At 42.7% G+C, this 19,663-nt stretch overlaps 1 protein-coding gene across 8 annotated transcripts in view; it reads right to left on the minus strand.

Moving 5' to 3' along the window:
* The window catches only part of PITPNM2 (phosphatidylinositol transfer protein membrane associated 2), an 832,934-nt gene that overhangs the window by 120,090 nt on the left and 693,181 nt on the right, over window positions 1–19,663 (minus strand). For all 8 annotated transcript variants that reach the window (XM_069214977.1, XM_069214974.1, XM_069214975.1 and 5 more), the window contains one exon: window positions 3,978–4,153. In XM_069214977.1, coding sequence (XP_069071078.1) covers window positions 3,978–4,153 — 176 coding nt within the window. The remainder of the gene's footprint in view (window positions 1–3,977; window positions 4,154–19,663) is intronic.

Below are 19,663 nucleotides of genomic sequence, written 5' to 3' on the forward strand. Positions count from 1 at the left end.
GAGCCAATTTTGGCTTCTAGGGTGGATTTGGTGTCTAGAATGGCCTGCAATATCTTTTCAAACTGTGACGTGTGTGATTGTAAGGTAAGTTCCAACTTCTGCAAAGCCAGTTGCATGGTGGCGTGGGCCTCAGAGGAGGGGGGGGTGTTGGGGTCCATTCTACCCGGAGGTGCACGTGGGCTTTTTGGTTTGACCATTTGACCAGTGCGATTCTCAGTGGTCACTAACGAGGTGGGACCGGATGAAGGCAATGTGGGCAGAACGAACACAGAAGCCAGATGCGGCATAGTAAAGTCTTGGTTCCACAGGGCTATAAATAACTATTGAAGGCCAGGAGTGATATACTAGCGTCAGTAAAGTGGTGCCCAAGGTTTGGAAGACCGCTCCCCCGCCTCCGGGGCAAATGTACAGGTTCGTGATAGAGAAGTGAGCGGATTGGATCCTGGTGATTTAGCAAAATATTTTAGCGCTTTGTCGTATGCCTGCCACACCGCTTGACTCCAAACAGCAAAGGAAGCAAGCGTGTTACACCACTACCATCGCATAAAACGGCGAAGTCCAATAGCCACACAGGGGCAGCGGAGCAGCAGCTGAGCGAGAAGTGACATACGCAGCCGGGTCAAGAGGCGCACTTCAGCACAGCCCAGCGTGGGCTCCGAGATCAAACAAAGCGATGGAGGGTCAATGCAGGATGATAGATAATGGCTTAGTGTATTGGCAGCCACCTGCGCGGCTTGGGGGTGGTGGCGCTAATGGAAAGTTATATATAGGGCCTGGAGGGGTGGGGGCGGTACCTCGTGTGTCTTGTTGGGGCCATCAGCTGCTCAGTGTAGGTTGGTCCAGGGGGAGGTGGTCAACACATTTGCGCACTGCGACTCGATAAATGTCGCCGAAAGGTTCACCTTGCTTTTCACTTTGCTTCACCTTCCCTCTGCGCGCTTGACTTTCGGCTTCATTTCTTCTGCTACACCACTCCTGGGGTGTAGCTTAAACAAATGCTAGCCGAGGTCACAGGCCTGTGGAGTCCTTGGTGATAATTGAGGCCCAGGTGCTGATCAGTGTGTTTGCTGCATGTCTGTTGCTGGGCCACTTTGCTGAAAGGCCTCCTCCAGGCAGGCCACAGCAGCCCCAAGCCTCGGGGCACAGCAAGGCGTCAGGCGCGCCCCCTCCCAGCAAGCGAGGGAGCCGGGGTGCGGTCACCGGCGTCAAGAACCCCGCTCGAGGGCCAATAAACATACAAGCCCACTCCGGCAGGCATCGGCAGATGAGGCGCAGCGTCGCGGCGGGCCAGCCCCGCCCGGCGCCGCTGCACCGAAATGCGGCCAGAAGCGAGCGCACTCCTCCGGCGCTGGTCGAGGGGCCGGATCTCCTGCGACACGGCCTCTGGGTTGGCCGCAGATCCCTCCTCCGGCGCCTGATCCAGGGGGCGGTCAGCGGGCTCGCACAGTGAGTGCGCAGGCTGCCGCCGCGGACACTGCAACCCGGCGGGCCGCCCGCCGCCTCCAAAGCGGCCGCGAACCTTGATGTGCAGCTACGGCTGCCAGCACGGGTCCCAGGCAGCTGGATGGGCGACCTGACACCTTAAAAAGGAGGTGCAGGCGCCGCTGCAGGATGTTTACGCGGGCCGGGGATCGGAGCTGCAGTTTATGCTGCCGCTCCGGTCGCCATGTTGGCCACGCCCCCATCTATGGATCTTAATGATCCTAAAAGGTACTGCTCAAAGGTTTGCAGACCCAGTTTGACACCTGGGGAAATACTCAAAAGGTGAGGAGGAGTAAGCAGTTAGAAGTCTATTAGAATAATGCATGTTGATATTATAGTGCTGAGATTATGATTCTATATGTAGTGAGGTGATGGAGCCGCATGAGGAAGAAAGCAGCAAATACTGATACCTAGTCTATAGGCCTGATTATGAGTTGAGGAGTTATTTATCGTACTTGATAAATAACCTTACCGCAAGGTATAATATTTATCTGGTGCAATAAATGACACCTATTATAAGTTTATGGGAATAATTTGCATATTGTAGTGTTTAACGCATCAAAATGTGCATGATACAGTAAATACTGTATGTTTTCCTCTGTTAAATTTGGGCCTGTTTGACCTGCTGAAATTTAACAAATGGTGGAATATTTAACATATTCCGAAATTATTGGATGCGTTAAATAAAACCAAACTTGTAATTCCGTCACATGCATAAACAGGGGTTTACACAAGGGACGGAATTTAACCAGCCACTCATACTTAGGCCCTATGACTTGTGCTTTGTCCTGCAGTACACTCTACTGCATGGGATAAAAACACTATCTAGACTCATGGAAGAGCACTGTAAGGTGTGAACATGTTTAATAGCTGATATTCTTTGTTCATTGCCATAGAGAGTGCAGACAGTTCATTTAAAAAACACAAGAAGTTTCCTGAAAAGAATACATACGGGTTCTTATCTCAAGTTGGGGCTTGAGACATTTCAGTGTCTCCGGCCTTGAGTTTGCAAGGATCAGCCTCTGTTTTCATCCTCCTGAACGACCAATGCTGGATCAAGTTAGCAGCTGATGCGTGAAGGTTTCTGGATTACTACATCCTCTCTAGAGAAGTATGTGTCATGGAGGACAAGATGCGTAGGTCTTTGGGTATGCTTTGAGTATGGCTGGGTCCTAACTGAGGTGGCATGGTGTGCAAAATAACAGTGGACGTGGATGCGGCCCGAGTGATTACCAGTAGCTGATATTAATTCAAGGTTTCCATCCATCACTTTTTTGTATACTTTACCGAAAAAGGATGGTCACACAGAAACATGTCAAAGGAACGCACAGAAAATACCAGCACTAGCTTCCTCTTGTGAGTTACTAAAATTATCATAAACTGAACTGACAGAATGCAATGGGAAACTTTTGCTGAGATGCCAGCTCTGTGCTTCCTCCCTCATACAATTATAGGTTTTGACTTGTCTTTCACACTACTTAACAGGATCAACATATACAAACGAATCTGTGATGATCACATTCCAAAGGAGCAGCCAAGCTTGAGCTGCTAGGCCACCATCCCGCAGAAAGTCAGCCATGAGATTCATTCCTTATGGAATATATAGCCACATCAGAGACCATACAATGGCTTCCTCAAGGAGATAACCTTGAGATACACTTTGGACACTACAGCGTTGATCAATAAACAGTAGAAAAAAGTCATCTGATCAACCAAAGCAGGTAGGTAAGCAAACTGGTCATGACAAGTCCATCTATTGTTCAATTCCCGGAATGGTGTAGTATGTGCCTTCCAAATCCTATTGCGACACTACTGTTTCAACGGTTGGAAATATCTCAATACACTACTGATCCTCAGTTCAGCTGCAATTTAGTCATGAAGCTTAAACCCTTGTTTTGGGATCATTTTTATGGACGGCAGATACCTTTCCCACTGGCTGCATTTCTGAGACCTACAGGAAGAGGACGGACAGGGGAAGGCATAAGGAGGGATAGAGACTATCAGAAGAAGCTTTGAGTAAGAAATTGGAGGCAAGGAAATGTGAGTCATCAGTTGATCAAGTAGCTGATCCAGGGATAAGCAAAATAAAGAATGGTTCTGGTCATCAACGAAGCAAAAGGATAAGAAAGTGAGTCACAATGTTCACCTATTCCAAGTTTGTTTAATAGTGTCCCAGGAGGAATTTAGCTAGTACAGAGGTGCATACTATCCACAGTCCGACAAAAGTATTACTAAGGGGAACCATTTTAAACTCAATGCTTATCAAATCTGGCACAGTGTAAGCTATAATAGACCAGTGGTGGACATACATAGTATATGTAGTCTACCTCACATCCTTGCCTACAGGTACCTTAATATATCCCACCAAGAGGTTAAAGCTGCTTTACAGGGGAACACTCTGATGGTAAAAAAGGAATTAAAGGTTAGAAGTTGCTGCAACTGCAAATTGTCTTGCACAATCACATTCTGAATAAAACCATTTGGAGAAGACTTACTATCCAAAGCCGGAATCACTGTTTTTCGCAGAGCAAGAACTAGACCCAGAGGCGATCCACACAGGAAGAAATCCGAAATCTCAAATTCAAACTTCCCCACACTTCCTCCATCCAGCATGGTCGAACTGCTGGACCTCCTTGATCCTGGATCATTTCTCAGCACGCTAGAATGTAAACTAAAACAAAACAAACATTTGAACAGTTAGAATTTGGTTCACAGTGTTGACAGGAAAAGATATCTGTTTACAACAGGTTTTGTCAAGGCTCAGTCTATATTTTTAATGAGAAATGCAGAGTCAAAGTTGTTTTATGAGAGGCTGGAGGATTGGTTAGGACAGAGAAAATGACCGCTTTCTCTGATATGAGGAATTCAAAGGATTTAATTTAATTTTAAGAATATAAACACCAAGGGCTATGGTAATTATCATTTGGCCTTAAAACACCAAATTCTGTTGGCCACCGACCCCAGAGTGTCAACCACAAAAATGGCTGCCTCAATGCAGCACAGAGCCATATTACCATCAGTTGCTCCAAATTAAGTACTTCTTGTAGATCAACAAATCCCCATATACTGAGTTTGATTCTGACCACAGGCAGCCACTGGCATGTGTGGTTAAGTTTGCCATCAACTACACTTGCCAGATTCTGGCTATAGGCAGCCAGTGGAGTATGTAAAGGAATGTGTGTCATGGACCGACCTAAAAACTGACTTTGGGCCTGATTTTGATGTTGGCGGTAACAGTAACATTGACTTTTTGACTGGAAACGGGCCCGGCGCCACAACAGCGGTCCACCGGCCGTATTTAGATGTTGGCGGTCCCATAGATGAAAGATCGCATTCAAACCACCGTCTCCGCCAAGAAACACCACCTGCATCAATGGTGGGATAGGGAAAAGGGGATGCTGGTGGGACTGCTGCCAGGCTTCCCACCATACAGATTAAGATGTGCCTTACTACCAAGCAAAAAGTGGCAGTCCGACCTCCACTCCTTAGTCGGAGGATTGGAGGGGAAAGGGGCAGAAAACTCACCTTTTTTCCCAACCTCTTCTTCGACTGGTCCTGACTGGACAAAACCTCCCATTGTTGCTGCCACTGACCCATAGCAAAAACACAACCCTTTCCCCCAACAAACTATAAGGTAGGGATGCCACATTGCCAGTGTAAATTGGGTGAGCACTGCACAGGAGGTGGGGACCACTGGAGACATATAGATGTCACAGTAATTTTTTTATCACTGTGACATGCATATGTCGGGGACACAAGTGAGACAGACACAGATGGGGACACCTGGGTACACAACGCATAACACACACATGCATAACTGTCATTATGGTGCCAGTATTCATTGGCAAATGAATGCTGGCACCACAACGGTACATTCACACCTGCCAACTGTGTCCATGTGTGCACTTTGCCAGTGGACCTGTACCTGTCATGCTGTGCTGCGAGTTGTGTGTGTCAGTACGTGTCAGTATGTGTATGCGATGCGAATGGCTGGTTGAGGTGGGGGAAGTGGGTGTGTGTGAGTGTGTTTGTATAGCTGAGTGTATAGCTGTGTTGTTTGTTGTGGTCGTGTCGTGTGTGGGTGCAGTGTCAATGGTGGGTGTATGCTGTGTCATGGATGAATGCCAGTGTGTGTTTTTAGCATGTACGAGTTGTGTTGTGTCGGGATGAGAATGGTCAATTGTGTGCATGTGTTCTGTTGTATGGTGCGGGGGTACACCTAGGTCTAAGGGAGAGTGTGTGTGTGTCACACTTACATCTCTTCCATAGCCCCTGCCATTGAACGAAGTCCATAGAATCCATACACCACCTCCCACCATCAGTGAACCGCCGCCATTCAGACTGCCAGAAGAACTGTAAAATCTAAATACGGCATGCAGAAGACTGTCGCAGTGAAGGTATTTTCTGGTCCGTGCCCGACACGGCTTGGTGGTCCGACCATCAACATCTAAATCACGCCCTTAGTGACTAGCAAACCAGATTGTGTTTGAGTGCCACCTAACAAATTCCTTAAATAAATAAAAGACTATACAATCTACATGTACATGAGCAGTCTGGGATTGGAGACAAGGAATTGGTGATCGCAGACTGATGCGTTCAATAGGTTTATCCTTAAACATTATTCATGGCTTGCTACAGGGTGCTGAATACAAATTATTACTGTATATTCTCTGTCATGGCTGGCATACAGAAAAGGAGCACCCTGTGTGTCATAAAAGTGGTACATTGAGATAATGGTTGCGACTCTAAAGTTTTCACTGTACAGCCAATACACAATCCCATGGAGACATTTTAACAAATACTGAAGTAAGCATAACACACCAGCATCACTAAGTACAGACTAGTCCTGGTTGTCGGTGATGCTACAGGGATTAGGTGCAGGCTGCAGGGCACTCCCACATCTCATGAAGGTATATGCTGCGTGCAGAAACTGTTATGTTCTTCATAATAGTTTCTAAAAAGGTCAACGTTATTGTTAACATGTAAAATGTCCTGCGTTCATGTCCACAGTTGAAATGTGCAAATCTTGAACAGCAGCTGAGATGGAACAGTGCGAACAGGAATGGCACTTCACTTAGGAAAATCGAATGTACATATTCTCAATCAATATATTTTATGATCCTTTTACAATATTATTCCTTAAAATTTAAGAACTGGTAGTTCATTAATTCTGGCTTATTTTCATATGGTGTGTATATATATATATATATATATATATATATATATATATATATATATATATATATATGTGTATGTGTGTGTGTGTGTGTGTGTACCTGAGTTCTCCAGTCACGCAGGCTGTACAGCTGGGAACACTACACTTTAGGAATAAATATGAATGCGGATTCATTAGTATAATTGCTTCGAATGATGTTTTAGGCGGCCAAATGTATGTGTGCTATTATATCATATGGTATGTGAGTGTGTATCTCCAGATGTGCAGAGTGTAATATGGTACTTGTTCTAATTGTTCAGTATGGGGAAGGGACAGGCATCACGACAAGACAAGCAAAGCCTCGAATGGGCCATGATGTCCTCCACTGCCTCAACAATGGTTATAATAAGAACATTACTCTGCCCATCTGCAATTACAGTTTGTGCCATGATGTTCTTCCATGTGCATTAGTTATAAACACAGTTGTTTACGTAAATATAGATCACAAAATCATTGATCAGCCCATAGTATAAAAAGCAATGATGCAGGGTATAATCTAGGTCCAAAAGACCGAGAGGATGTGTCTCTGCTATGACAAAATATGGAATTTTCCTCCAGACTGCAAATTCAAAGAAAGTACTATGCTAACACTATCACGTCATGATACCCTTCCCCTTCCTCAACACTGGTGAGAAAGGGCATATTATACTCTGCACATCTGTATATATGGCTCATGCCACGTTTTAGCAAAATATATTTAACCAAAACCAGGATGCAAGGGGTTACATCCGTTCAGCAAGGTAAAATCACACTCAAGAGATATGGTAACTATTAGGACAGTTGTTTCCCTGTGTAAAGTAATTGTTCTAAGCGTTCTGCAAGGCAGTAAAAAGTGTTTTTCTCTTGTCAATTTCCTGTAGTGTGTAATAAACTCACATTTGACCGTTTCACTGTAGTAATCAATATGTGAATATTAGTACAGGTGCTTTAAATAAGGTATTACTGGGCCACATTAATTTTCACTGCCATGGTGCGCACGCGAGCACACACACCCACACACACACTTAAAATATATGTTGTAAAAAGTAGCAGGAAAATGAAATTCCATTTTGGCTAGCCAGAAAGATCAAGCACCTGGGGGCGTTTCATCCACACTTAACTCCACAGGATAAATAATGTCTAATGAATATGTGCCTTCCTCAGACTATTGCAAACCCCGCCATGGGGTGTATATTTGCGATCCTGTACACTATAACGCATGGCAAATCAAAAGTGATGAGGCTCTGTTGACCATACACCAAAGATATGCTGCTACTCTACAAGCTCAAACTAAAAAGAAGTAGAATTACAGAAGATAATCTCTCAAATTTATGTCTCAGTGGGAAGAGACCACCAGGGTACAAAGGCACAGAAGTCCCAATTAAAACCAAAGCCTGAGAATGGAACGACCTATGGGAAAAGAAACAGGATGCAAATCCATCCCAAGGAGAAGTGCGAAAACACATGGGTGGGTTCAGGAAATAGAAATAATACCATCATAAAAATGAAGCCCAGGGAAGGTAAAACTTCAGAGACAGACGCGAATTAGGCCTTCAGAGTGGTATCAGTCCTCTGAGGAACAGTATTCTCATTCTTCACAGGGTAGTGGAGATAAAAGCCTAGACTCTAAAGGACCCTATATTTCCCCAGGATCTGGCAAAGGACAGAGCTATCAGTAGGGGAGAGGAGACAGAAGGGGATCCGGTCCGGGACTAAAACAGCACTTATAAAAAACAGAAAGCAGCTGTGACCAGAAGACAGCATGCCTTACAGAAAGTGGGTCTGGCTCAGGAGCAAGGAGTGGGCAGTGACTGTCCCAGACAGTGCAGCAGACATCACAATAGCCGACCTCATGCTCAGAGCACTCATGATCATGGAGACAACTAATTACTTTGTTCAGGTAGAAACACCAGACGGGCATTTGGTTAAACCAGAATTGATCTACTAAACAAGTATTCAAATTGAGGGGGGGCTTCAAGAGGATAAACTTCATGGTTTTCTGTACTCAACTGACAGACTCTTATGAAATTATAATGGCTGAGGGGGACTGAGCTCTTCAAGTTATAATTGATGTTCCTACTTGAGAGAAAGTTATAATGGAAGCATTCTCTTCACTTGAGCCAACATTGTAAAACATATGCTGGACAAAATGCACACATACTGGATAAATTATTTAACTGACATGCAAAAAATACTACATTTGTATTTAAATCTAGTCGCCCCAAGTATAGCCCCAGAGTCCAACTATCTAACCTCATTACATGTGGCACAGTATTGATTTATGAGAATGCCTCAAGGGTATAAAAATAGTACAGAGGATTTCTCAGCCTACATCAATGAACTGTTGAAAGAGGATTTGAATGTAGTCTCTTATGCAGATGTCATTACTAAATATAATGATATTTGCGGAGACAGGTTATCTTCACAAAAAAACAAAATATGCTATTTGAATGTAATTGTCCTGGGATATGAACTGTCCAGTGAAGGAAAAGGACTCGCATCAGAATTCTTGAAGAAATGTGAGACACTGGAACACCTCAAACACTCTCAAAACGTTGCAAGAATTAGCAGGCTTTGTGAGTTTCAAATGAACACATCTCCCACAATATGCAGAGAGAGTAAAAGCATAATACCAGCTGTTCACCCCTAAATTTAAAAGAAAAGACCTGAGAGAAGAACACACATCTTCAGGGATTTGCAAAAAGAGTTGATTTCAAATGTACATTTACAGACATGAAATAATGCATTCAATGTCATAATAAGCATTTTTCCAGTCAGGCAGGATTCGTGTATATAATATACAACGAGGAGTAGACTACAGAAACTGCATACTAATGACATCTATATTCCACAGCAAGGAGCTTTCATTATGATACAGAAATGTTCTCACACACTTTATTGAAAAAAAAGACCCACCACGCACATGAAGATATTAATTATTGTGACACCCATATTGTCACTGGAGGCAGATACAAAAGTAGGCATACTGAATTCTAGAGCAGTACATGTGAGGTGGGTGCAATGGGCTGCAAGCTAGTGCGTGTGTGATGATCAATCTGAATATGACCGATCATTAAAAACTCAAGAATTCCTTAAATATTGCAGGCAGTTCCACACACCCTGTCTGTAAAGGCACAAGGCAAATATCACAAAGTTTTTTATACTGGCAGGTCGTAACGACCTGTAGTAGGCCCAAAACAGTGGAAATGCACTACCTGACCAGCAGAAGAGAGACTTTTCGATGATCCTGAATTTAAAATTAAGCATATACATGTGAAGCTCCTGGGTGACTCAACGCCACAAACAACTGAATTGAATGCACTCCACATGGCACTGTGGAAAGACAATGCTTCAGTGCTACCATTGAGCACGTTTGACTCCTCGTTTTGTATACAGGTGTACAATGTAGATTTAGAACATTTTAAATCAAGTGGTTTCAATGACTCACGAGGGACGGTGGAACGAGCAAAGCTGCTCTGGGTACTGATAGCACTCTTCAGAAGGCAGCGTTGACTGGTGGATGTTCTGCACACATCGGCCTGCCAAAGTGAGGGAATCCACTCAAATGTCAATTCAGCCGCTCATCAGGCTGTGCCGGTGCAGTAGGTAGCAGCAGTAACAGAGTTCCAGAATGAGTTTGACCGAGAAAAACTTTCAGCAACACAATCATCACACAAAAAGGCAGTCCTATTTTCAGGCTTTCCTGCAAAGTACAACTACAGGGAGTGCAGAATTATTAGGCAAATGAGTATTTTGACCACATCATCCTCTTTATGCATGTTGTCTTACTCCAAGCTGTATAGGCTCGAAAGCCTACTACCAATTAAGCATATTAGGTGATGTGCATCTCTGTAATGAGAAGGGGTGTGGTCTAATGACATCAACACCCTATATCAGGTGTGCATAATTATTAGGCAACTTCCTTTCCTTTGGCAAAATGGGTCAAAAGAAGGACTTGACAGGCTCAGAAAAGTAAAAAATAGTGAGATATCTTGCAGAGGGATGCAGCACTCTTAAAATTGCAAAGCTTCTGAAGCGTGATCATCGAACAATCAAGCGTTTCATTCAAAATAGTCAACAGGGTCGCAAGAAGCGTGTGGAAAAACCAAGGCGCAAAATAACTGCCCATGAACTGAGAAAAGTCAAGCGTGCAGCTGCCACGATGCCACTTGCCACCAGTTTGGCCATATTTCAGAGCTGCAACATCACTGGAGTGCCCAAAAGCACAAGGTGTGCAATACTCAGAGACATGGCCAAGGTAAGAAAGGCTGAAAGACGACCACCACTGAACAAGACACACAAGCTGAAACGTCAAGACTGGGCCAAGAAATATCTCAAGACTGATTTTTCTAAGGTTTTATGGACTGATGAAATGAGAGTGAGTCTTGATGGGCCAGATGGATGGGCCCGTGGCTGGATTGGTAAAGGGCAGAGAGCTCCAGTCCGACTCAGACGCCAGCAAGGTGGAGGTGGAGTACTGGTTTGGGCTGGTATCATCAAAGATGAGCTTGTGGGGCCTTTTCGGGTTGAGGATGGAGTCAAGCTCAACTCCCAGTCCTTCTGCCAGTTCCTGGAAGACACCTTCTTCAAGCAGTGGTACAGGAAGAAGTCTGCATCCTTCAAGTAAAACATGATTTTCATGCAGGACAATGCTCCATCACACGCGTCCAAGTACTCCACAGCGTGGCTGGCAAGAAAGGGTATAAAAGAAGGAAATCTAATGACATGGCCTCCTTGTTCACCTGATCTGAAACCCATTGAGAACCTGTGGTCCATCATCAAATGTGAGATTTACAAGGAGGGAAAACAGTACACCTCTCTGAACAGTGTCTGGGAGGCTGTGGTTGCTGCTGCACGCAATGTTGATGGTGAACAGATCAAAACACTGACAGAATCCATGGATGGCAGGCTTTTGAGTGTCCTTGCAAAGAAAGGTGGCTATATTGGTCACTGATTTGTTTTTGTTTTGTTTTTGAATGTCAGAAATGTATATTTGTGAATGTTGAGATGTTATATTGGTTTCACTGGTAATGATAAATAATTGAAATGGGTATATATTTTTTTTTGTTAAGTTGCCTAATAATTATGCACAGTGATAGTCACCTGCACACACAGATATCCCCCTAACATAGCTAAAACTAAAAACAAACTAAAAACTACTTCCAAAAATATTCAGTTTTGATATTAATGAGTTTTTTGGGTTCATTGAGAACATGGTTGTTGTTCAATAATAAAATTAATCCTCAAAAATTCAACTTGCCTAATAATTCTGCACTCCCTGTACTTCCTGGGGCAGGATGGAGTAGTTCCTAATGAATTTGCTAGATTAAGTTTAAAACTGCACGTGAGTGGATGTGTTTGGTGCATTGGTGGGGTCTCAACAACCGTGCGTATTACTGCAAGAGCCATATTGGTTGCGTTAGTGTCGATATCAACTAGGCAGGACATGCTACACCGCAAAATCTGTCAAAGGCTAAAACCCTTCATCATAGTAGGGCCATCACAAACTTCCATGTGAAAGTGACGAACCCTTTACAAACAGCTGATCTTAATCACATTGGTTAACATAAGACAATGAATACATATTAATATATATTGGTAGCACTCGATTCCCATTGTTGTTTTATATGGTACGGCCTAAGAGCCAAGTCATGGCTTGCGTAGTTGCAAGTTTTGTACTTAGTAGCAATGGGTGAACTGCATACTTTCGCTGAGATCAAGACCTAGCTTTTACCTCTAAGGTATTAGCAGAAGGGCTTACTGAGAAGGGGTAGACCTTCAGTACTCACATAATTTTGTAGGCCTAGTTGAAATGAGACCGTCACAGTGTGCTTACACGACCACTGGGTGTGAAGGTGCACCCAGCTAAACAACCTGTATAGCACACAAAGAGCTTTGTGTAATATGCCAAGACATGTACTGATGGCCTGAACATCTTATGAGATGGTGTTCAGGATTAAAATGTAGTTACTTGATGTGCTGGGAGGCTGGAATCTGCATGTTTAACCATGCCTTGACCTGTTACACGATTTGCAGCTTAGCCATTTGGGTTATGCACAAGAGGCTTCTCCCCCAATCAACATTGTCTGCTGTAATTTGTTGGCTTCTCAAGATAGGAGAACTTGTGGCAGAGAAGCTAGGACAAAAAGAAACAATGAATCCTGCCTACAGAGAGCAAGTGCCAGCTGCAGCAACAAAAGGAAAGTGAATGGTGGAGCTAGCACCGCTGCTCAGGGAGAAAAAGACGTATCCATCGACTTTGTAAATCCGTATCATGTCACCTATTAAGTACCAGGAACTGTCCAACCGATAAGAGTGTTGCACTGCGTGCTGTAGTCAAAACATCCACCTAAAGAGCAGTTCTGTGCGAGCACACACCAACAAGTACTAAGCACAATAATCTTTGAAAATGCAGTTACAACACCACCTCCATTTTGGATATATTTTGCAAATGGTCTCCAAAATGTGCCTAGGACATATGTGAAGGTGCATTACAGTCCATTGGAATGACCTGGGTTCCCAGATCCTAGAATCAGCAGAGAGAGCACGTGTGCCGCACACCTCTCTCACCAGGGCCCTCTGCCGGTGACTGCGAACACTACAAGGAACTTGCTTTTTGAAGGGCAGGCTGCTTTAGTGTAAGATGCTGATCCTTATCTCACCACGGTTTACCACCAAGACTTGCGCTGCTACAATTGATGCTAATTGGGCTTCACTCATTTTAAATGCTAACAAGATAGTGTTCCCGCGTAATCAGTGAGAACACTGCGCTAAACTGATGTGAGACAGCGAGCCTGAACGTGCCCTAAAATTCCCTTATGTTAACCCAACTTAGTAAAAAATAAAAATAAATATAAGGCACTGAAGAAAGAACAAAATGTGAGAGGGAATTTGTAATCTAGGTACTAGGGTGTTTATGCCAAATACATATGTGGGCAGTATCACAAATAAGGTGAAATTGAGGATACTTCAGGACTTCATGGCCATAAAAATAAAGACTTGGCTTATCCAATAGCAAAGCATTTCCTGGAATGCTGGCAATGCTGATGAACTATTGTGCTATGTAACTAAGAGCCAGATGTAAAAAAATCTTTTGCATCTTTTAACAGTCTGAATCGGTATTTCAGAATGTTAAGTAATGAAAAACGGTCTTTTCTTATGTACACAGGCCCTTAAGGTATCACAAATTGCGAACTGATCAATGATTTCCATCACACATGCTACAACTATGCAGATGACACACAAATACTACTTAAATTAGAAGACCCCAAAAACATTGAAAACTCACAAATCTTCAGTTGCCTCAGAGCCGTTGATCAGTGGATGACCTGGAGCCATCTCAAACTAAATACCTCCAAAACAGAAATACTCATATGTGGTGCCTGGAAAAATTATGACCCTCTGTGCGTCTGACCTGACGATCTCGGACCACCTCCTCAATTATCCAAGGAAGTTAAAAACCTAGGAATCACTATGGATTCCAAGCGAACTATGAATGCCCAAGTAGACAAATTAGCACACACAAGCTTCATCACCTTAAAGACTTTACGACGCATCTTCTCCCACCTCGGATTTCCACACAAGGTGCAAGCTACTATCTCACTTGTACTATCCAAACTGGATTATGCCAATAGCCTCTACCATGGATCATCTCTATCTGTTATGAAAAATCTACAACGTATCCAGAATTCCGCAGCCAGGCTACTACTACATATAAAGCCGCAAGCCCACATCTCCCCTGCCTTGAGAGCACTACACTGGTTACCCGTTGCCAGAAGAAGCACTTTCAAGCTGCTTTGTATCACCCACAAAGCTATACATGGAACAGGACCGCTTTTTATCAGAAAGAAAATTACCAAATACATCCAACAAAGAACCCTCCGCTCAAGACTGGCACCACGCCTTAGAACACCACCATACAAGAAAAAGACTGTAGGTGGTACATCCTTCTCCGTCCAAGCAGCCAAACTATGGATTTCATTAACCCCAACTATAAGAGCCACAGATAACTTTCTTGTCTTCAGAAAACTACCCAAGAGTTGGCTCTTTCCTTCATAACCACCTTTTTCAAACAACTATGAACTGCATATGCCTATGTGGATAAATATTTTTTCAGATTATATGTATATTTCTATTTATTTATAGTTTCTTTGGAAAATATGTATTGCTACTGTCATAACAATAAAATACACACACACTCTTTAAACCTGTCTGACTAAGTATTTTTTTACCCATGATTCTAATTATGTATTGTATGTGCATATGTGTGTGTATTCATGTGTGTGTGTGTGTGTGTGTGTATATATATATATATATATATATGTGTATGCATGTGTATATGTTGTTTCTGTGCTTGGCATGTTCGTGGATCATTGCATGGCTCCTGGTTTTGGGTTGTTATACTAGATATCTATGAATTCCTGCTCTCATCTTATCACACTTATCTACTCATCACTCTTATGTCATGTCTCTATCAAACTATCCTCCATTCTCACTCTGACTCTTCCCAAATCCCTTCTACCACTTTCATCTCCTAAATATCTCTGCCTAAGCTCTTCCCTCCACCTCCACATCTAACTCACCAAACCTCACTCTACCTCTGTGACCTCCCACACAACCCTACTAAATTCTCCTGCATTCATCTCACCCTGCTACTATGCTCTCCCTAACCCTTCCACATACTCTTCCCCCTCTGCCCCCCTTTATTCATCCCAAGCCTTTTGGGTTGAGTAAATGAAGGATATACTCCCAATTAACACTTCTGGATTTCTTTCCTCCTCCACCCCTCCATTACTCCAGTCAATCTAACTAACAAACTCTCATATCCGCGGCTCTAATTAACTCATAATAATACTAAAACTGTACTCATTATTAAACGATACTAATCCATCACTAATTCTTGTTGGGTTCCGGAGTAGCGTGCTACTCATCGAAAAGCGCTTCGACGCCTCGTCAGGGGTAGTAAGCGCTATATAAATACAATTACAATACAATACAATTTCTACCATGTAGAAATCGCAATTCGCGATTCCCAGAATAGGAAATGCTAATAGAGATTTCCTATTTGCATTTCCCATCCTGATGTATCATGCCTTATCAAAATACGATTTGGGCACATTGGAGATGCAATTACCATCGACTTGAAGTCGGTGATAAGCAGGTGCAATTCGAAAAAAAGCACCCCATGGTGCATTTTTAAAAAACTGCAATAGAGCACACACATGCCCCTTAGACATATGTGTGCTCTACAGGTGCACCCCTATTTTGGGGGTGCACCAAGGGGGGCCTTTTTCCCATTGCTATCCCTGGTTTTGCATTTCCTAAATAAGAAACACTATTTAGGAAATGCAAAACCGGCCAACTGATTAAAATGCAATGGGAGTTCTTAATACCGATTTCCTAATAGCGAAATCGGTATCTCTGTACATAGCCTTTTGCATTTCTTAAATAGCAATTTCTATGAAGTTGCTATTTAAAAAATGCAAAATTGCATTTTTGTACATCTGGCCCAAGCTGTGTTAAAAAAAAACCGAAAAAGGGCGAGATTAATGGACTGGACAGACCTGCCTTTCTTAAACAAAAGTTGTACAATTCATACAATGTCCCAATTACATTTTATTTAGATAAACTATATACTTCTACAATACTACAGTAGAGCAAATTGACTTGAGAAAAACACTGTTTGCTAGCACACAGACTGTGCCTTATAATTATTGTATAAAGGTAATCTAATAGTCATAAGACCGTTCAATGTGTTTTTACTTCACTGCAATAGTTTCACACCTTGCATGCTGCTTTTGCTTAAATATCTTTAAAAAACAAATAGGCATGACAAGAAGCCATGGAAATAACCATATATGCAGATGTGCAGTGTAGTATGCTATTTATTACCACTGTTTGCCAAGGGGCATCGCGGTCCATTGAAGGCTTTGCCTCTCGTGAGTTATAACCCCTCGCCACAATCAACAATGGTAATGAATAGCACATTACACTGTACATTGTACATGTACATATGAATATAATTACCTCTTTAGTTAATAACAATAAAAAGAAAAACAATGCGCAGAAATGTGAGTAGGTGGGCTATAAGCGACTACAGTATAATTATGGCTGTGGGAAGCATCTCTTACTGTAACATGACACCTTTTTGGTGGTTGTCGTCTGATTCTGTGTTTATGACCCACAGCAAAGTTTTTTTTTTGCAGTTTTATGTAGCGCAAACTCAACCCGAAGGTATTGGAAGGCTTCACATGAGCGCTAGCTAGATTACAAAAGGACACGTTCATTTTTGGAAGGCGTGGGGAGAGTAAGGGCCTGATTTAGACTTCAGCGGACAGGTTACTCTGTCACCACAGTGACAGATCTCCCGTCCGCCAAAATATAAATCCCATTATTTCCTATGGGATTTATATTTTGGCGGATGGGATATTCGTCACTGTTGTGACGGAGTAACCTGTTTGCTGTAACCTAATCAGGCCCTAAGGGCCAGATGTACCATCACGGCCAATTGCGATTCGGTAATAGCGATTTTTAAGAAATCGCTATTACCGACTCGCAAAGGGCCATGTATCACATTTGCGAATCAGTAATAGCGATTTCTTAAAAATCGCAAATGCTATTACCGAATCGCAAATTGCAATACCGGCCCCATTCGTAGATATCGGCCTGTTGGCCCATAGCTGCGAATTTTTAGCATTTACAAAATGACCCAGAAATCGCAATTTTGGAAATGCAAAAGGCCAGGGTGCAGGGGGCCTAAGGCCCCCTCACCTGCACCCCAATTTTTTTTTGGGGGGGGAACATGTAAGGTACACACATGCCAAAAGGGCATGTGTGCTTTACATGTTCAATTTAAAAATGCAGTCTTATTGCATTTTTAAATTTTGCACCAGGTTACCACCTGGTTGCATTTAATGGTATTTTGCAAGTGCAAATTTTTTTCCAGCATAGCCTTGCGACCTGGAAATTGCGAATCACAAATTGCAACTCGCAATTTCCAGGTCGCAACGCAAGAAATCACAATTTTAGCGATTTATTTGTGGTCTGCGAATGCATTTCATGCATCGCAGACCACTGTTTTGCACTCGCAAACGGCTGTTTGCGAGTGCAAAACTTTTTAATACATCTGGCCCCTAAGTGATTTGCCCAGAATCACAGGATGCTGAGCCATCGCCGAGACTCAAATCTGGTTCCCCAGCTCCAAAGCCGGCAGCTATGGCTGTTACGCCACATCCTCTCTGGTTGTTCTCGACTATGTTACTTTGAAGTCTGTGAATGGTGGCCACTAAGACACTATCTCACCACTGCCCATGGATCTTTCCAGTAAACGGTGCCAGACTATGAAACAACCAGAAAATACTGGTGAGCTGCAGACTGACTCCTCATATTTCACAAAACATGAAGCTCCATATTTAGTTACCCTTTACCTCAGAGCTCTCCAGAGAGTAGCTTGCGAACTACTGGTAGCTCCCCAGCTACCTGCGAGTAGCTCCCATATGTGCAGTCCAACCTAGTAAATTAAAAGCTTTTGTTTGGTTGAATTAGATTTGTTTCTAAAATTGAAAAGGATGTATTTAAAAGTAAAATGTTGGCATTTTCACAACTGATAAGCTGTTTGGGGAATTGATGCTACAATGGGAAGTCTTATGATTTGTGTTTCTTGCTAGGTGCCAGACTGCACCATCTATGACTGCTGTGGCATGCAGAGGCATTCAAAATCAAAACTTACAAATAAAGCTTTTACTTTACATTTTTGCATTACTGCTTGTGACTTTCCCTGGTGCACTGATGCGATCACTACTTGTAATCCTACATGCAATAGCTGCTAATGGGATCTTGTCTAAAGTGGTCACATTTATAAAACTGATAATTTGTGTTAGTAGCGCAGGATGATTTTTGATTAACATAAACAGCTCTTAATAAAGAAAAGGCTGGAGATCTCTACTTTAACACATGCACCTAGATGCTCTTGGAACAATCCTTGTTTTGAAAACTGAAATAAGAGGTTCAGCATTTAGTTTCTACATTGTTGGGTAACTTGTGTGGTATTCCACCGTACTTGGGCCCATATTTATACTTTTTTAGTGCCGCATTTGCGTCATTTTTTGACGCAAAAGCGTAGTTGTATTTTGTAAGTTTGCGCCGCTTCGCATCAAAAATTTATTTTTTTACCAACAGTGATAAAGTGCAAAAATGAGTACAGCGCATATTGTTGGCTGCTACTTTTACTATGCATTTATTGATATGTTCTGAACCCCCAATTTATCATTTTTGTGTTTTTTATGTTCTGTAGCATTAGAGAATGTAGGGAGTTTAGGGTGGTACAAGCATAGGTGCTCACGCAATTGAGTAGTTGCACTTAACTACTACAAATGATTCTTACAATTAAGACCAATTACGGCCTGTTTCTAATGAATGCCTAATAATGCAAACTGTAAGTCACCACAATTTTAGTTTCACAAACTTCTCTCTTTCTCCAGACTCTACTCATAAAACCCTCTGATGTGCGGATCAACTCTGCTATTCCTGGTGAAATAATAAATGGAGATAATGATCCGCATCAGGGGACCAAACAATGACACTTCTATGAGACAGATTGACAGCCCATTAATTTCTCTTCTAATGTGAAATATTTTCATTTTTCTGTCTTATAAAATGTAGATTTCAAAATGGCAGGGGCCAGGGGAGCAATTTACTTGACTTTTTAACTGTGATTTAATTGACAGAACACGATTCTCGAGAACTTGTCAATGTCATAATAATATTGGAATAGATTCCCCCTCCCCCAAACATAAAGGCCACTAATCAAATCCCAGGAAGCAAATTATACTGTCCCCAGGGCTCACAAAGTACATCCTAGCCACATACCATTTTTCCATCCCTGCATTTCATAACTACAAGAAGACATTTTGTGGCCAGCGTTTTAGTCTGGATAATGAAAGTGCTGCGGCTGCTGCAATCAGCAGCGCAGTTTTCTAGCGCATTCCT

Source organism: Pleurodeles waltl, chromosome 11 (genome assembly GCF_031143425.1).
Source record: "Pleurodeles waltl isolate 20211129_DDA chromosome 11, aPleWal1.hap1.20221129, whole genome shotgun sequence".
NCBI lineage: Eukaryota > Metazoa > Chordata > Amphibia > Caudata > Salamandridae > Pleurodeles > Pleurodeles waltl.